The sequence below is a fragment of the Mastomys coucha genome, unplaced genomic scaffold (assembly GCF_008632895.1).
Source record: "Mastomys coucha isolate ucsf_1 unplaced genomic scaffold, UCSF_Mcou_1 pScaffold22, whole genome shotgun sequence".
Lineage (NCBI taxonomy): Eukaryota > Metazoa > Chordata > Mammalia > Rodentia > Muridae > Mastomys > Mastomys coucha.
The window spans coordinates 263,150,742-263,168,920 of NW_022196905.1; the positions used below are offsets into that span (position 1 = coordinate 263,150,742).

General features: G+C 46.8%; 1 protein-coding gene across 1 annotated transcript in view; it reads left to right on the forward strand.

Annotated features, from left to right (window-relative positions):
• Capn9 (calpain 9) overlaps positions 1-18,179 on the forward strand; it is a 40,842-nt gene that overhangs the window by 12,534 nt on the left and 10,129 nt on the right. Inside the window, exons 4-13 of the mRNA XM_031336895.1 lie at positions 988-1,121; positions 3,574-3,742; positions 4,823-4,906; positions 6,184-6,269; positions 9,971-10,048; positions 10,275-10,435; positions 11,682-11,839; positions 11,967-12,175; positions 14,651-14,687; positions 16,345-16,425. Of these exons, the coding sequence (XP_031192755.1) occupies positions 988-1,121; positions 3,574-3,742; positions 4,823-4,906; positions 6,184-6,269; positions 9,971-10,048; positions 10,275-10,435; positions 11,682-11,839; positions 11,967-12,175; positions 14,651-14,687; positions 16,345-16,425 (1,197 nt within the window). The remainder of the gene's footprint in view (positions 1-987; positions 1,122-3,573; positions 3,743-4,822; positions 4,907-6,183; positions 6,270-9,970; positions 10,049-10,274; positions 10,436-11,681; positions 11,840-11,966; positions 12,176-14,650; positions 14,688-16,344; positions 16,426-18,179) is intronic.

Sequence of the window (18,179 nt, forward strand, 5' to 3'; positions counted from 1 at the left end):
ACACCAACTTGCGCTGCTTACCATGTACTCTCCAGTTCACACCAACTTTCTCACGTAGTCCAGACTCTCAGCTGACGCTGGTGCCATCCACAGCGGACGGAACTCTCCCACATCAGTCACAGTCAAGCCAGTCCTCCTCAGACATGGCCACAGGCCAAGCCAGTCCTCCTCAGACATGGCCACAGGCCAACCCAGTCTGAGCAATTCCTCTATGGAGATGCCCTTAGATGACTCCAAGCTTTGTCAGGCTGACAGCTGATGCTAACTAGGACACCCACATGATATGTGTTTAAATGTACACATTCACACGCGCATGTACGTACTTGTGCGTGCACACGGACACATACCTCACGCATACACGTGAACATACACATTCAGGTTCATAACTACATGCATGTATATAGGTGCTCACACCCACACACACATATGCTCACACATGCAAACACCCAAACGGACTCTCAGGTGCATTACCTCTATACCCCTCACTTCTATAAGCATGGCACACAGGAAAACCAAATCCAAACACGTGTGTCAGTGCTCCACCTATGTGGGCTGGTGCAAGGCCAAAGCTGGGTGGAAGTGTGAATGGAGACTGGGCTGGGTGTGAACAGAGCTAAGCCCATATCCACCCTCCCACCTAACCTGGTGTCCTGAGGAGAAAATGTATTAGCTCAGCGTACAGGGAGGGGTGTCTACTGTGACTTCTCCTTTAGCCACTTCCACGGGGACACAGTCCTGGAATTGATTTTCATGCTGGGTGAAGTCCCAGTATATGGCTGAGTGGACAAAGCCCAGGTGGCCCTGCTGTGACACCCAGAAGGCCTTGTGGTGACATCCATGCAGCCCTGACATGGCACCAGATGAGATTTTCCTTGGAGCACCAGGGGCAGTTTGATCAGGGGAAAGAACCACGGAGTAAGCATTTGCTGCTGGGCCCACACCTCAGTGTGACTCACCCTTGTCATCATATCTTGCCCTGGGCACTAGTTCTGGCAGCACAGTGAGTGGCTAGACGTCGTGATCGATGACCGCCTGCCCACCTTCAAGGACCGCCTGGTCTTCCTCCACTCCGCTGACCACAATGAGTTCTGGAGCGCACTTCTGGAGAAAGCCTATGCCAAGTAAGTGAGGCTCCCTTCTCCTGCTCCTGGGAGCCTGGACTCAGCCCTCATGGGGACGTTTGGTGACTGGGATGCAATCAGTAGGGAAGAATGGTTGCTACCTGTCAAGGACTTGGATCACCAGGCCATTCTCATGAGATGACCTACACATCTTCAGCTTCAAACATGGTGGCCATGTTTCCTGTCTCCCTGAAAACACTGGTCTGCCCTTGGCAATGCTGGCAGGAGAGACACTAGGAGAAAGGAGGGCCCCTGGCTGTGCCCAAATGACACAAGGGTTCTTCAGGTCTCATGCTAGGATTTGCCATAGTTGAAGTGCTTGGCTTTAAGCAGCATGAATAGAAAGACATCAGCTGTCCCCATGTGCTCATTTCCTTCCTTTTAAAAAATGTTATAAGACATTCATGACCTAAAACTCACCATTATAACATTTTGAGGGTATAGTTCCATGTCCTTAACACACTTATCTGCCATGTGACCACCCACAGCACCCACCCTCAGAAGGGGTAGTCTTGCAAAACTAAAACCCAGTCCCCCATAGACACTGGCTTCCCATCCCTCTCCTTCTAGCCCCCTCTTGACACCATCCACTTCCTGTCTCTGTGGTTGAACCAGTCCAGGAACTTCACGTAAGAAAAGTTAGCATATTCACTTTTTTAAAGATTTATTTATTTCATATATGTGGGTACACTGTCACTGTCTTCAGACACACCAAAAGAGGGCATCGGATTCCCACTACAGATAGTTGTGAGCCACCATGTGGTTGCTGAGAATTGAACTCAGGACCTCTGGAAGAGCAGTCAATGTTCTTAACTGCTGAGCCATTTCTCCAGTCCCAGCACATTCATTTCTAATTCCTAGTCAAATGGTCCCAATTCCCTCAGACCTCCAGTTCCAGCCTGCTAGTAATTCTAAGGTCCAATCACATCACAAATGTATAAAATGAAACTTGCTTGAGTTGGGAAGACAGTGGGTGCCTTGGTTGTTCTAGAAACACATGTACTCTTATAGATAAGGGCACATCCCATAGGGTTCAGGCAGAGTATCCGGATGCAGTGATCCACACAGTGCCTGAGCAATTGGTGAAATGGAAGGCAGGTAGTGAAGCCAACTGCTAGCTGTTGGAGGGTAATGTTACCCAGCAGGGTAGAAGGGACTCTGCATATGCTAATGGATGGTGCTGGAGATGATGATCTCATCAGAGACCACGTGAGTGTGTGTGTGTGCGTGTGTGTATGTGTGTGTGTGTGTGTGTGTGTGTGTGTGTACATAGGTTATGCACACAAGTGCAAAAGGCTAGGCTTAGTCATGAATGCCTATAACCCCAGTGCTGTGGGAAGCAGAGACAGGAGGATCTCTGGGGTTTGCTGATTACCAGCTTCACTCCAGGTTCAGTGAAAGACCCTGCCTCAGAATAAGGAAGAGAGTGATAGACCAGGACAATGTCCTCCTCTGGCCTCTGTGTGTGCACATAGACACATGCATCCATACACAAATGTGCATATACACCACACCTACTCACATAAATTTACACGCACACACACACACACATCAAGAAGAAGCTGGGGATGGTGATGAATGCCTATGACTGCAGCTCTGGGGAAGCTGAGACAGGAGGATCACCATAAGTTTGAGCTCAGCACAGTCTGCATAGTGAGTTTAAGGCTAGCCTGGGCTATATAGCAGTATTGTGTCTTGATTTTTTTTTTCTTGGCTTGGTAACTTACTCTTACAATCCTAGAACTGGACAGAGGGATTGCTATGAGGTTGAGGCCAGCCTGGTCTATAGAGTGAGAGTCTGGCTCACACTCAATCATATACATTCATACACACACACACACACACACACAAACACACACACCAAGATGAAGCTGGGCATTGTGGTTGATGCCTATAACCCCAGCTCTGAGGCTCTGAGGCAGGAAGATCATCATAACAACAGTAAAGAAGCACTCAGCACTCAGCACTTCAGAGACTGAATCAGGAGCATGAATTAATAACTAAGCATTCGGGCTGGCGAGATGGCTCAGTGGTTAAGAGCACTGACTGCTCTTCCAAAGGTCCTGAGTTCAAATCCCAGCATCCACATGGTGACTCACAACCATCCATAATGAGATCTGATGCCCTCTTCTGGGGTGTCTGAAGACAGCTACAGTGTACATACATATAATAAATAAATAAATCTTTAAAAAAAATAACTAAGCATTCAAGCATAAAACAAAACAAAAACAAACAAACAAACAAAAACCCCTGTTCATAAGGAAGATGGCAGGATTGGCACAGACTGCGATCCCCTTGTGGTGTCAGCCTTGGTCACTCATCTTGCTAGTCCCAGGGCTTGCCCCACTGCCTTTCCTCCCTGAGTCTGGCTGGTACTCTGGGAACTGAACATACCCTGCACCTCGCTCTGTCCCTCTACTCCCTCAACCAATCTGCTCTTCCATCTTTGTAGGCTTAACGGGAGTTATGAGGCACTGAAGGGGGGCAGCGCCATCGAAGCCATGGAAGACTTCACTGGGGGTGTGGCCGAGAACTTCCAAATCCGAGAGGCACCAGAGGATTTCTATGAAATTCTGGAGAAGGCTTTGAAGCGCGGTTCCTTGCTGGGCTGCTCTATCGATGTGAGTGGTGAGCTGGCCCATGTAAGCACCAACAGACAGAAATAACAACCCAAAAGGGACATGAGTATCTGGAGGGGGGTCATCTTTAATTAAAACACAAGTTGGTAGAACACTTACCTAGCCTGCAGGCAGCCCTAGGGTCCAACCCCAGCACTGTATAAACCAGACTAGTAAAATATATACCTGTTACTACCAGCACTCAGGAGATAGTAGCAAGAGAGCCCTAACTTCAAAGTCACCTTCCATAACATGACAGGACAGGTTGGGACTGATACATGACACTGTCTCAAACACACAAGCAAATACAAGCTCTTATTAATGCTTGTTGGTTTGCAATGGGCAAATACACCTGCTGCCAAGTGGAACACCCCATGGTGCCTAGAGGTAGAGCTGTCTCTCTTTCCCATCATGCCCAGGGCTGTTTCCCCAGTGCCACACCAACCAGGGCCCTGGCTGTCCTCAACCCCAGTGCTGCTGGGCAGGATTCACCCCACTGAAGGGAATCTGCCAGTGAACTCTTCTGAAATGTGTTCCTTTTATTTCTACACTATGAAAAATCTACCAGAAAGAAAGCTAACAGGATTTTTCTAATTCCTCTATGCATAGAATACATATAGAGATAAAATTTCTTATCCTCTGCTTTTGAAACCTATTCAAGTCTCCCCCTTTCTTCCTGGATTAACTACAAAGATCTAATTTTTGTGTGTGAATGAATTATTCACTTCTTATGCAGGTTCATGCTCATGACAAAATCACATGTCACCAGGGTAGGCCTCTCCCCTGTGTGACTGTGGGTGTCATTCACTAAACTATCATTGGGGCAGTTGGTTTCTATTTGGGGTCAGAAAAGTAGACTCGTTGCAATTGTGGGGGTCCCCCACCCTGAGAAGAGATTAGCTTTGCTGTGAATCATTGGTGAACCTATTAGGGAGTTCTGCACTTCCATTTTCTAAGGCCTACATACATGACTGCCCTTGCAGAACTGAGGACTGGAATGTGCTGAGGCCTGGGGCTGAAGCTAGAACATAGGGGTAGGCTGGCATAGATGATGAACCTGACTCTGGTCTTCCTCTGTTCTAGACCCTGAATGCCTCAGAATCTGAAGCTCGCACACCTTTTGGTCTCATTAAGGGCCACGCCTACACCGTGACTGGGCTTGACCAGGTAGGGGCAGGGCTTACTGTGGGGGATGTAGATGGGGGAACAGGACAACCCAGTCTTTAGATCTGTTGTGCAGCAGAGGATATCACACCTAACATTGGTGAGCTGCAGTAAGTAATAGCAGACAGGAGCCAGGAAGGAGGTGGGAAGCCCATGCACGCACCGAACTCACCTTAGAGGGACTGCAGACTTTGTGTTTATAAATTAATTGTTTCCCAATTCTATAAGCAGTCTTTTACAGCCAGGATTTTACAGAGAAACACAGTCACTACAAGAGCAAATTAATAAATATATACATACATAAACTTGTATGCTTATTATGTATACATTTATATATACTTGTTATGTATGCATACAGATATGCATATTAATTATATATGCACATATGTACACATATTATGCATATTCACACATATATTCATATTCTTTATATATATACATATGCATATTCATTTTATATAAATATTAACACATGAATTATATATACAGGCACATATGTACATATTCATTTTATACATATGCACATATATGTGCAATTATTATATTAATGTGTTGAGATTGTTCCTATGTCTATTCCCATCATACATGCGGAGATACTTGCTCACTTGAGTAGGCAGGTCAATCGGAGGCCAGATCCTTCTGCTATTCCCAACCCAGTGATAACCCCTCATCCTGCTCCACTTGCTTCTACGTTCTGTCCATGGATAAGGTGCTTGATCATTTCTGCAAGTGAGATTTCATACAAGAGTTGGCTTATATGATTACAGAGCTGTGAGCTCCTAACCTCTGAGATTTGTTTTGTTTTGTTTTGTTTCGTTTTGGAGATAGAATCTCATGTACCCTAGGCTGGCTAGTTGATACTGTGTAACCTCTAAAACCTTGCTCAGAGTCTCCCTTCCTGCCCAGTCCTCAGAAATGGCTGACTCTGGCTAGTTGATACCTTGTAACCTCTACAACCGTTCTCAGGGTCTCCTTCCCCAACCAGTGCTCAGGAATGGCTGACTTGTCTTCTACTGGCTCAGGTTTACCCATACCAACATCAAGAATCTTCTCTTGACCAGCGCTGGTGAAGGTTCATATAGCATATAGTGAGCCCTGTCTCAGAAAAGCAAGAAGTTGGCTTGAAAGAGGACACGAGTGTGTATGGCACATCTTCACTGGGGTTTCCTCAAGAGCTTGAATAACGATGGCTGTACATAGAGATGGGCCTCTGGGTCTCATGAATGGCTAAAGGCTTCATGCTCCTCACATCGTGTTTATTTGATGCTTTTTCCTTTGAGGTAAACTTCCATGGCCAGAAAGTCAAGCTGATTAGAGTCCGTAACCCTTGGGGCCAGGTGGAGTGGAACGGGCCATGGAGTGACAGGTCAGTGGCTCTGCTCCGTTCCTGCTCTGTGATCAGTTCCCAGGTATGCATAGTGAGGCTGACGTGTGAAGGACTGGCCTGTCCCAGAACTCCCTGTGCTGCTTCTGTGTCCTACTTCTTCCCTTCAGTCCCTACTTAGAACACTATGTCAAACTCGATCCTGGATAAACAACTCTCAGGATGGTTCTTTCTCTGTCATGTGATCACATTGCTGATGAATGTGTTATTGTCACTGGGGTAATAGGAAGGAATACAACTCCAGTTATAACCAACTGTGTGTACATGTGTGCGTGTGCATGTGTGGGAGTGTATGTGTGTATGTGTGCATGCATGTGTGTATGTACCTGTGTGGACATGTGTGTATGTGTCTGTTAGGGTATGTATGAATGTACACATGTGCATGTGGATGCACATAAGTGTACACATGTATGCATGTGTGTTAGGGTATGTGTGTGTGTATGTATGTAAGGGTGTACATGTGTATTTTGAGGCTGGGAATCCCTGAAACACTGCCTAACAGGTCACTCTTCCATTCTCTGTTGGCCATTGATTACTGGCTAAAGCCCACAGTCCAACAGAGAAAGAGGTAGAACAGGAAGCTGGCCCTTTCCTGGGCTATGATAATATGGAAAGGCCAGCTTTCCAGGCTCTGCCCACCTGTCCCTTGGACAGTGATCCAGGTGACTGGGAATTGAGAAGCTGTGGCCTCTCCACACCCCTGCAACGGGCTTGTCCTGCGGGTTTGCACTGCTCTGCTCAGATCTCAAGGGGAGTGGCTGGGAAGGACTCTGACCAGGACAGCAAGGGAAGGGCAAGGTTGGCTTTCCTCTGCCAGTGGAAATGCGAAGAATCAAGGGAGAGAAAACCTGAAGTAATATGACTGACATCAAGACCAGAACTGGTGTCCAATGCTATCCATCAAAGACATAGCTTAGCCACTCCATCCGGTCACCAGGTCACCCACTTAGAATTAAGTGGTTCAGCGAGCCAACTGAGGCCCTCAGTTCCTTCTTCTGTCCTGCTGGGTCCACCCTGGAGTCCATAAGCACTGCCCAGGTGAGCACAAAACAGACCTGCCACACTGTCACAGCACCACACACAAGTGAGGAGATTTAAATGATGTCAATACCCTTTACCTGAACCTTCACCATCCATAGTTTCTGGTGAGTATGGTTGCCTAAGGTCAGAAAATATAGTATCATGTGGAAAATTCTAGAAATAAACTGGCATATCATTCTTTGTGGTGTGATGAATCCAACATTGTATATACCACTGTGTTATGGACTATTGCAGTATGTGTGTTCAAGTAAACTTATTCCACTTAATGACAACCCCAAGTATAAGAAGAGTGACACTGGACACTCATACAGGTCAGAGAAACCAGAAAATACACCCCTTAGGTAAAAACATAAAAGTGTTCAGCTTACTTAGGAGAGAAAAACATTGCATGTTGGGTTTTCTAAGATCTACAGTATAATTAGAGCAATAGATGATAAATGTAGATTGATAAATGATACATACATACACACATAGACAGATAGATAGATAGACAGACAGACAGATAGATAGATACATACATACATACATACATACATGGACAGATAGATAGATACAGACATACATAGATGTATAGATTGATACATATATAAATACATAGATACATAGATAAATGGATAGAGAAACATACATACATAGATACACCCCTCAGGTGAAAACATAAAAGTGTTCAGCTTACTTAGGAGAGAAAAACATTGCATATTGGGTTTTCTAAGATCTGCAGTATAATTAGAGCAATAGATGATAAATGTAGATTGATAAATGATACATACATACACACATAGACAGACAGACAGATAGATAGATAGATAGATAGATAGATAGATAGATAGATAGATAGATAGACAGATACATACATACATACATACATACATAGATGTATAGATTGATACATATATAAATATATAGATACATAGATAAATGGATAGAGAAACATACATATATACATACATGATGCATAGATAGATACATAGATGCACAGATAGATATATAGATACATACACAAATACATATATAGATACATAGATGAATGGTAGATAATAGAGGGATCAATATATGTTGAATGAATCAGTAGATAGGTGATGGATGAATGGGTGATGGATACATTGATGGATAGACTGGATGAATAACAGATGGATAAATGCATAGATGGTAGAAAGTTTAATGCCTAGATGATAGATAATAAAAGGATGGGTGAATACATTAATGTATAGATGCCTAGACAATAGATAAGTTGATGGATGATGAATTGAAATGAGTGTTCAGATGATGAACGAATGGTTGAGTACATGAATGCATAGCTAGATAATGGATGGATTGCTAGAGGGAAAATGATAGGTTAATGAATGGGTAGATAGGCAACAGATGGATGAGTGGATAAGTTAATGGGTGAACAAATAGGTGATGTTTGAAGGATGGATGCTTAGATGAGGGATGAGTAGAAGATGGGTAGATGGATGCTAGATTAATGGGTGGGTAGATGAATGTTGGATTAATGGATGGGTAGATGGATGCTGGATTAATGGATGGGTAGATGGATGCTGGATTAATGGATGGGTAGATGGATGCTGGATTAATGGATGGGTAGATGGATGCTGGATTAATGGATGGGTAGATGGATGCTGGATTAATGGATGGGTAGATGGATGCTGGATTAATGGATGGGTAGATGGATGATAGATTAATGGGTGGGTAGATGGATGCTGGATTAGTGGATGGGTAGATAGATGATGGATTAATGGATAGATACTTACGGATGCGTGAGTAGATAGATGGGTGGTTGGATGCATGGGTATATATCAAAAAATGATATAGATGGATGATATGAGTGATAGGTAATAGCTGGAGAGTAAATAGATAATAGACATCACATTCATATAACTTTTGTCACACTGTTTCTCTGACTGTCCCACTTTAGTAGGCATTATTGTACTCTTCCTGTGTATCTATAAATCAAACTTCACTATCTGTGAATATATAAGAAAACATGAATAGGACTCTGTCCTTGTGGATTTAGTATCCCCTGGGGCTCCTAGAACCTACCCGGAAGACTGCTGGGTCAGAAGGCAGCGAGGAAATCACAACACACAACACTGAGACTGGAATGCCAAGCTTCAGCCTGCAAGGGTGTCAGCATTTCTTCTTGATAGCTCTTCCTGAGAGTGAGTTCTAGGCCTACTTGAGCCTTCAGGTTGGGACCTGAATTTGGACTCACCCATGGCACACCCTTCCCTTCCTGAGCTTCTGGTCACATAAACAGGGCACTCAGTATTTCAAATGACAACCACAAGCATTAGTAGCACTACCCAAGAGTCAGTTTTTAAACCAGAAAGACCTTGGCATGTTCCAGGCTCCAGGCAAGCTGTGAGTTAGGGGCATTCATGAACTGTTGCCTCCAGCTGGGGTACTATGTTCAGTTTCTTGTGACTGTCTCATAATGACCTATGAAGTGTCTGCTTACCAACAGCCCTTGGAAGTATATTTCCTAGCCACCATCTTGCTGGAGCCAGTGGTGAGCTGGCGTCATGTCTCTGGGCCCGGTGAACCTTACTAAAGAGGTTATGAGCGCCATGCCATGTATATCTAGTTGGTGTTGCTTTGGGGAGGTGGAGTGCCCAGGCTGAACTGTGGCTCTTTTCTCTCAGCTCTCCTGAGTGGTACTCTGTGAACCTAGAGGAGCAAAAGCGCCTGGGTCACACAGCCCTTGACGACGGGGAGTTCTGGTAGTGCCAATCCTTTCCATTTTTGTCTGAAATTGAGGTGCATGGGGCAACACCCACCATCCTTTTCCCTTTCCTTCCTTATCCCTTTCCCTCCTCCCTCTTTCTCCCTCTCTCCCTCCTCCTGGGAGGGACCCTTGGGTCTCCTCCTCCCCAAGAAGAGAGTTAGACGGTTGACTAGTGCCATCACCATGACACTGCAGTGCACCCATCCTCCCCTCTGTCCCAGGATGGCATTCAAGGACTTCAAGACCCATTTTGACAAAGTGGAGATCTGCAACCTCACACCTGATGCCCTGGAGGACAACGCCCTCCACAGGTGGGAGGTGACCATCCACCAAGGAAGCTGGGTCCGTGGCTCCACAGCTGGTGGCTGCCGAAACTTCCTGGGTAGGTGGCCTCTCTGTCCTTCTCTCTCCTATTCCTATATTCAATCGGTCTGGGGACATGGAAGGGGCAGAGTGTGTGGAGCTGGACAGCAAAGTTGGGATGAACAGGAGGACAACAGCTGAGCCTTAGGCCGGAAACTGATAGAAGACACTCGGGAACTGCTCGGTTGTAAAGTTCAGATGACATACATAAGGTGAATGACAAGTCACACCAGGTGAGTGATAAAGAGGATCTGTTGTCCAACAACACCTCAGAGAGATGGGGCAGACATCAGAGCCTTTAAAGACTGCATGGGTGATAACGGAAAAGTTGGAGGAAGTGTGAGGCAGGAGCTTGGAGGGTTGTTCAGGATGAAGGAAGTAAAGTGAGAGGCTGATGGGAAAAGAGAAGGAAGAGACCACCTGTTCAGGATTAGAAGCATTCTGTGGAGGTGCCAGGGAGAGTGTGTATATTTCCTAGAAAAGGCTGGATCTTGTAACTTTTTTCTTTGTGTTGGTGTTAGGTATATGTGCTCACACATTCTTTTTTATTTTATTTTATTTTTTCTGTGTTCCTGTGAGTGTAGAGGCAAAAGGAAACCTTGGCTGCCATTCCTCAGATGTCACCCACCTTGCTTTCGAGACAGGGTCTCTCACTAGCCAAGAGCCTACCAGGCTAGGCTGGTAGGGCAGTGAGCACCAGGCTGCCTGGTCCCATGTCCCCAGCACTAAATGCATGCTGTGGCATCTTGTGTTTCCATACTCATCACGTTTATTCAGTGTGTGTGTGTGCGTGTGTGTGCATGTGTGTGTGTATGTGTGTGTGTGCGTGAGTGTGTGTGCGTGTGTGTGCGTGCATGTGTGTGTGCGCATGTGTGTGTGTGAGTGTGTGCGTGTGTGTGTGTGTGCGTGTGTGTGCGTGTGTGCGCATGTGTGTGTGTGTGCGCATGTGTGTGTGTGTGTGTGGGTGCGTGCACGTGTGCATGCATTCCACCATGCACCAGTGGAGGTTAGGGGACAGCTGCTGGCAGTGGGCTTTCTGCCTCTACCTTACAGGTCCCAGGTCATCAGCCTTGACAGAAAAAGCCTTTCTCGACTGAATCATCTTGATGAGCTTTTTGTTCATTTTGTTTTGTTTTTGTTTTGTCAGTTGTGAGGTTTGGAGGTAGAGTCTGAGGAATCTAACTCATGTGCCAGCACCTTACCATCTGAGCTCTGATTGAATATTTTTAAGGAAGTGATAGTAATCCGCCCCTTTCAAACGGCAGACACCTTCTGGACCAACCCGCAGATAAAGCTGTCCCTGACCGAGAGGGATGAGGGCCAGGAGGGCTGTACTTTCCTAGCAGCCTTAATGCAGAAAGACCGAAGGAGACTCAAGAGGTTTGGCGCCAACATGCTGACCATTGGCTATGCCATCTACCAGGTAGGGGACCTGCTGCTCTTAGCATCCTTGTGGCTTCTGGACCTTGTGTCATCATCAACAGTCAATTGTCCAACTGAGCATAAAGAACAGAGTTACATCTCTCTGACAACCCTGCTTTCCCTTACAGTGCCCAGACAAGGACGGACACCTGAGTAGGGACTTTTTCAGGTACCATGCCTCCCTGGCCCGAAGCAAAACATTCATCAACTTGAGAGAAGTCTCAGGGCGCTTCCAGCTGCCCCCTGGAGACTACATCCTCATCCCTAGCACCTTTGAGCCACACCAGGAGGCTGACTTCTGCCTGAGAATCTTCTCTGAGAAGAGAGCTGTTACTCGGTGAGGTGTGGGGGTTGTGGAGCCCTTCTTCCTCAGTGTGCACTGTACCCCAAAAGGCCACTGGGGAATCTAACAGAGATAGGACCCCTTCCTCCCCTCCCATCACCTGCTCAGGAAGTGAAATGGGAAGACAGACTTGCATCCCCAAGGTCTTCAGATCACACCAGGGATGACCCATCTGCTCCTGGAGTCCTGCTCACTGGGCCTCTTGGATATAGTTTTTCAATTTCTCAGACCCTACTCTTAAGAAGCTTCTAGAGTCAGGGGTCCATATGGGGATGGTGGGCCTGTTTCCTCGCATAATGGGGAGGTGACTATTGGAAGTTTCTAGAATCATACCATCTTTCAGCTCCCTGATGAGTGTGAACCATTTCACACTGCTACCTCATGCCATAGAGTGTTAAATAAGGTCTTTTTAAATGAACTCCTCCTGTTGCTAACATTTCCCACTACTGTCAGTGACCTTGGGTATGACACAGGGGAAATGATTCATGATATAAGAACTTACTTTTTAATCTAGAGGAAAAACCAGCTACAGCAGGGGTTCTCAACCTGTGGGTCATAAACCCTTTGGGGCTTGAATGACCCTTTCACAGGGGTCACCTAAGATCGCCAGAAAACATAGATTATAACAGTAGCAACATTACAGTTATAAAGTAGCAACAAAAATAATTTTATAGTTGAGGGGGTCACTACAACATGAGGAACTGTATTAAAAGTTTGCAGCATTAGGAAGGATGAAAACCACTGAGCTAGAGAATTCCAGATACAGCCCAAGAAGAGACCATGCACAGATCTGTCAAAAGGCTACCCACTCCAGCTTACCTTCTATGTAGTGAGAAAGAACGGGACTGTCGGTGGGTAATGAGGGGACCCCAGTTGTGAAGCGTGGTTGAGGTTCTCAGTGTAGACACCATCAACAGAAGCAATGAAGTCTTCACATTTCTCCCAAGTTCCCCTGGATGCTGATACACATCAAGCATGGATTCCTCAGATTCCATTCTCACAGAACACCTGGATAATGCCAAGATGGCCATATCCTGTGAGTGGTCAGTACAAAACAGGGTCAGGTGACACCAACCGTTGTTCTCAACAAAATCTCAAACATTTGATTTTACACATAAAGACATGGGGAGACAGATGCGAGCTTAGAGAGGCAGAGAAAGCATCCAGCCAACCTCCCTCTTTATGATGTCCCAAAAGGAAAAGCAAGGCTCTCCTCCATGCTGTCTCAAAATCCCTTCAAATTGAATGTCCCACCCCTCCACTTCCTGTGCTACTCTCTGTTTGTCCCCCTGACTTCCTCTTACTCTTTATGGCTTTTTTTTTTTTTTGGCTTTTCGAGATAGGGTTTCTCTGTGTAGCCCTGGCTGTCCTGGAACTCACTCTGTAGACCAGGCTGGCCTCGAACTCAGAAATCCACCTACCTCTGCCTCCCAAGTGCTGGTATTAAAGGCGTGCACCACCACCGCCCAGCTCTCTATGGCCTTTTTAATATTCTCTGTCAACTCGTCTCTTGCTCCACCTCTTGACCTATGGTTAACTTTATCTAATCCCATTTACAAAAAAAACCAGAAATATCTTGCATTAAAGGTGTACACTAGGGCTGAGCCATCCCACAACTAGAAACAGATTTTTCCAATAAATAACACAGTCTTGGGGTTCAGAGTGTAATCAAATATCTTGCAACAACTAACCCTAGGCCTCTTGCTTTCTATCCCATCAGAGAACTAAAAGTTGAGTCCTGATGTTCCAAGCCAGCACTGTGTTCACTTCAGAGGGCACATACCAAGCTGTGTGTGTTGGTGTGGCTCTTGAGCAGGCCCCCTAACCATCAGCATTTCTAGAGGGATAATGTCATGTGTGTTCAGGATGAGGGATGGGATGGTGTCTTGGTTACTTTCCCTGTTGTTGTGATGCAATACCCTCGCTAGAGCAATTTGGAGTTTTATTTTTAGCTAATAATTCAGGCGCATGTCATGTTGGTGGGGGAATCAAGGCAGCAGAGCTTGAAGCGTCTGATTACAGTGTGTGTGTCCAAGAAGCAGAGAGAGAGAAAGGCTGCTGCTTAGCAGGCTGGATCCTTCTGGGAAATTCAGGACCCAACCCAAGGATGAGCGTCCAGCAGGCTGAGCAGCATCTCTACCAATGTGCATCTCCTCTGGAGGCAGAGCTTATGGGTTTTAGAGGGGCCATTCACCTCGAGTACCCTCTTCAGAGTGCATCAGGAAAAGAGGGGGCACTCATATCTTCTCTGGATTGCAAGCTTCCTCGGGTTAGGGTCATGCCAGTCTCCCTCTCTCTGGCACACCAGACAGGGTTGAAAAGCTGGGGGCAGGGGGATGAGATATTGACACAAGGTGGAGGGTGAATAAATGACACTGAACAGGCTCTGACAGGCAAGACCCTCTCTGGAGCTCTAGTCCAGTGAGGTGCACATCTACACCTGAGACTGTGTGCTTTCTGCCACTGCAGGGATCTGGACGAGAACACAGACATTGAGCTCCCTATGGTGAGTGCTCTGCTGTCATTATAGGGGGTGGGGTTCAGCTGAAGGCTCTAAAACTCTTCTTCAACTAATTCAAAATTGAATTCGGGGTTGGGCAGTGCTGGGTCATACCTTTAATCCCAGCACTTGGGAGGCAGAGGTAGGTGGATCTCTATAAGTTCAAGGCTAGCTTGGTCTAAGTTCAAGGCTAGCCTGGTCTAAGTTCAAGGCTACCCTGGTCTATAGAGTGAGTGCCAGAACAGCCAGAGTTACAGAGAGAAACCCTACCTTGGAAAGAAACAAAAAGGGGAAAAATTGAATTCAGAAGACTGCTTGTAGCCCAGCAAGTGACCTTGCTGATTCTAACCTGGACCCCATAGCTTCTGTTTCCCACCCCACACAAAATACGGGGCTGGGCAGTGGCCACGTGGGTGCTTGGAATAAAGTTCTGTTAGGTGCCATCTTTCTTTGGGTTTTCCCCTCCCCTAAGAAGCCCTTGCTAATTGTGAAGGCAGTGAAATATCTTCAAATTTACTTTATTTAAGAAGATAACCAAGTGGAACACACTTGTAATTCCAGCATGTTGGAGGTGGGGGCAGGAGGATCAGCTAGGCCAGTCTCGGCTCCTGGGTGAACTTAAGACCTACTTGGTTGGGATTATGAGACCCTGTCTCAAAATATACACACCAGAAAAAGAAAGATAAAGGGAAAAAAGGAACAAAGGAAGAGGAGGGGTGGAGGGAGAGAGGAAGAAGAAAAAAACAAGGCAGGTTGGTTTGGGGAACACGGGACTCATTGCGGGGGGGGGCTGTTAGATCTTTAAAATGTGCTTAAGGTCTATCTATAGATGTAGATATGTCATGAAGTTAGAAGTGGGGCTAACAGGAAAGAGGAAGGGTTCTAGCCGTTAGAGCAGAGGAATTAGTAAGGTCAAAAAGTATATAATATACTTGAATCAAAATGTCATTGTGAAATCCAAAGCTGCATGATGACTATTGAATATCTGAGGGGTGGGGGAAGACACTCAGAAATAGTTCAGAACCTCCTGGGCTGCAGAAACCTGCTTGGGAAGAGCCGGCTGCTCTGTGCTGCCCCCTAGGGCCGCAGTTTATGAATGGGCCAAAATCTACAGAAATCAGAACACCTGTTGTATGGAGCCCTTTGCCTGCTCTGGGTGCTGGGAACGGACTCTTGGAAGGAGACGCTCTGTCAAGAGAGAGAATGGATCAGGAGATGAGACTGGAACATGGCAGCCCTGTACCAAGTGCCTGTCAGGCTCCTGAAACCCTAGCCTTCTCATCCATCGTGACAGAGTTCCCACTCTGGGCCACTCAAGCTGAACTTCATGTTCCCAAGATGTACCCAAGTTGTTCATCTAGCTCTGAGAAATCAGGAGACGCCGAATGAGCCTGTCAGGCCAGCTCTGTCTGTGTAACTGGGAAGGCCCTGTTTTAACTCCCAAGCCGAAATCTCCGGAGCAGTTTGCTGCAGACCATCGTGTTCTCTGTGGGGCATTTCCCACTCTTTTCTTCGGTTGTGTGAGAATTGAACCTCTGCTGGCTTTTCCTTCAGGTGGTGTCTAGTCTGGGCTCTTCTGTTATGCGTGTTGAAAAAGCACGTGTTAGATTTCTCTCTGTGAGCCCTTCTCTGCCCTTTACACAACCTTGTTTGGCTCTTTCAGCTTCCAAAGCCGAAGCCACAGGAGGAGGAAACGGAAGAGGAGCGCCAGTTCCGGGCCCTGTTTTCTCGAATTGCTGGTGAGGTAGGATGCAGCCGCCTCGGTCTCCTCCGACCTCCATCCCTGTTCTGGCTGAGGGCCTCTTCAGGGTTCCCAGCAGAGGACAGTGATCATGAAAACAGCATCTCCCCAAGCTCTTGGGGGCTTGTTGTAAAGCTAGCTCTGATCCCTGGGAGCCTGAGCACCAGCTTGCTGACAAGTGTCAATCAATTCACCTGTTAGGGGTGGATCTAAGGTTAGGGGTGGGACTAAGGGCTAAGGTTACTCAGATGAGCTAAAATCCTTACTGTAGATCAGAAAGTCTTAAGGGGGCAGTGACTGTGGACTCTGCCCCAAATCACAGCCAGTAAAATGGTCTACTAGGCTAAAATGCTACTCAGGGAGGCACTGTGAGGATCCCCAAAGGGAGTGGCATGGAACAACACACTTTCGGTCATTAGCATCAGTTGCCCTTAGTGTTTGGCAGACCAGGGCCCCTGGGAGCACCTGTCCATTTCCCATCCCCATTTCCAGCTCTGCTCAGCATCTTTACAAGGCGCCCTGGCAGTGCTGGGGAATGGGGTGAAATGTCACCTAGCTTCAGGCCTCACGCCACTGTAGATTACCTCCTCAGTGAAGGACTTAATAGAAGGAACCTGATGGATTAGCTCGAGTCAGACACTAGTGACTTTATTACATTCTCCTGCCTGGGGCTCCTGGATTGGAAGGGGCAGCCCATAGAGGTGAGCACACACTCAGAGGACAACATCTGCGCTTTGCCTTGCAGATACTACTGTAAACAAGTGGGGCAGGTCACTCTGGTGGAGTGATGGAGCCATGTGCCATCTGTTTCCAGATCTGGGCAGAGGATGACAGGGAATGGGGGTCGGGGTTGTTCCAAAGGATGGACTGCCCCACATCATGATAGCTGTGAGCCCTTAAGCAGAGGCATGAGGCAGAGACAGAAATCACTGGGGCAGAGGTGCAGCATTCATCATTAGCAACAGCAAACAAAAGCATTCCCTTCCCCCCACCCCTTAGTCCCCTCCCCATTCCCATCCTCCTCCTCTTCCTCTCCTACCCCCACCCCCCGCCTCCCTCAGCCAAGTGAGGTTCTACCCACTGAGTTCTGTCCTGCTCTCTACCCAACTGGGTGGCTGGCTATGTAGCTCCATGCCTATTTCCCCTGGTCAGGGTGGCCATGTACGATTTACTTGCTTACCAAAGCTGAACATCCCAAAGACCCATTCCCCGGGCCCAGAAGCTTCAGCAGTAGAGCCGACTGGCATATGTTGTAATAATGCCAACTGTGACCATGCTCACACGGCTTAGTTCAACCCCCAGGTGTATGGATGAGCTGGGCAGATCTCCTTGTGCTTAAAACCCACTTAGGTAGCTGGGTGCGGTGGCTCGTGCCTCTCACCAGGGAAGCTCAGACAGGAAGGTTTGCAGTGAATTTCAGCCTAGCCCGGGCTACAGAGGGAGACCTGGTCTTGGGTTTTTTTTTGTTTTTGTTTTTGTTTTTTGGTTTTGTTTTTTTGTTTTGTTTTGTTTTTTGAGACAGGGTTTCTCTGTATAGCCCTGGCTGTCCTGGAACTCATTTTGTAAGACCTGGTCTTAAAAAACTAAACAAGGCAAGATGGCTCAGTGGGGCCATGCAAGCCTGGTAACATCAGTTTGGTCCTCAGAACCCAGGTAAAGAGAGAGCCAACTCAACAAAGCTGTACTCTGGCCTACACACCCACAGGCACACACACACACACACACACACACACACACAAACCATACACACCACACAC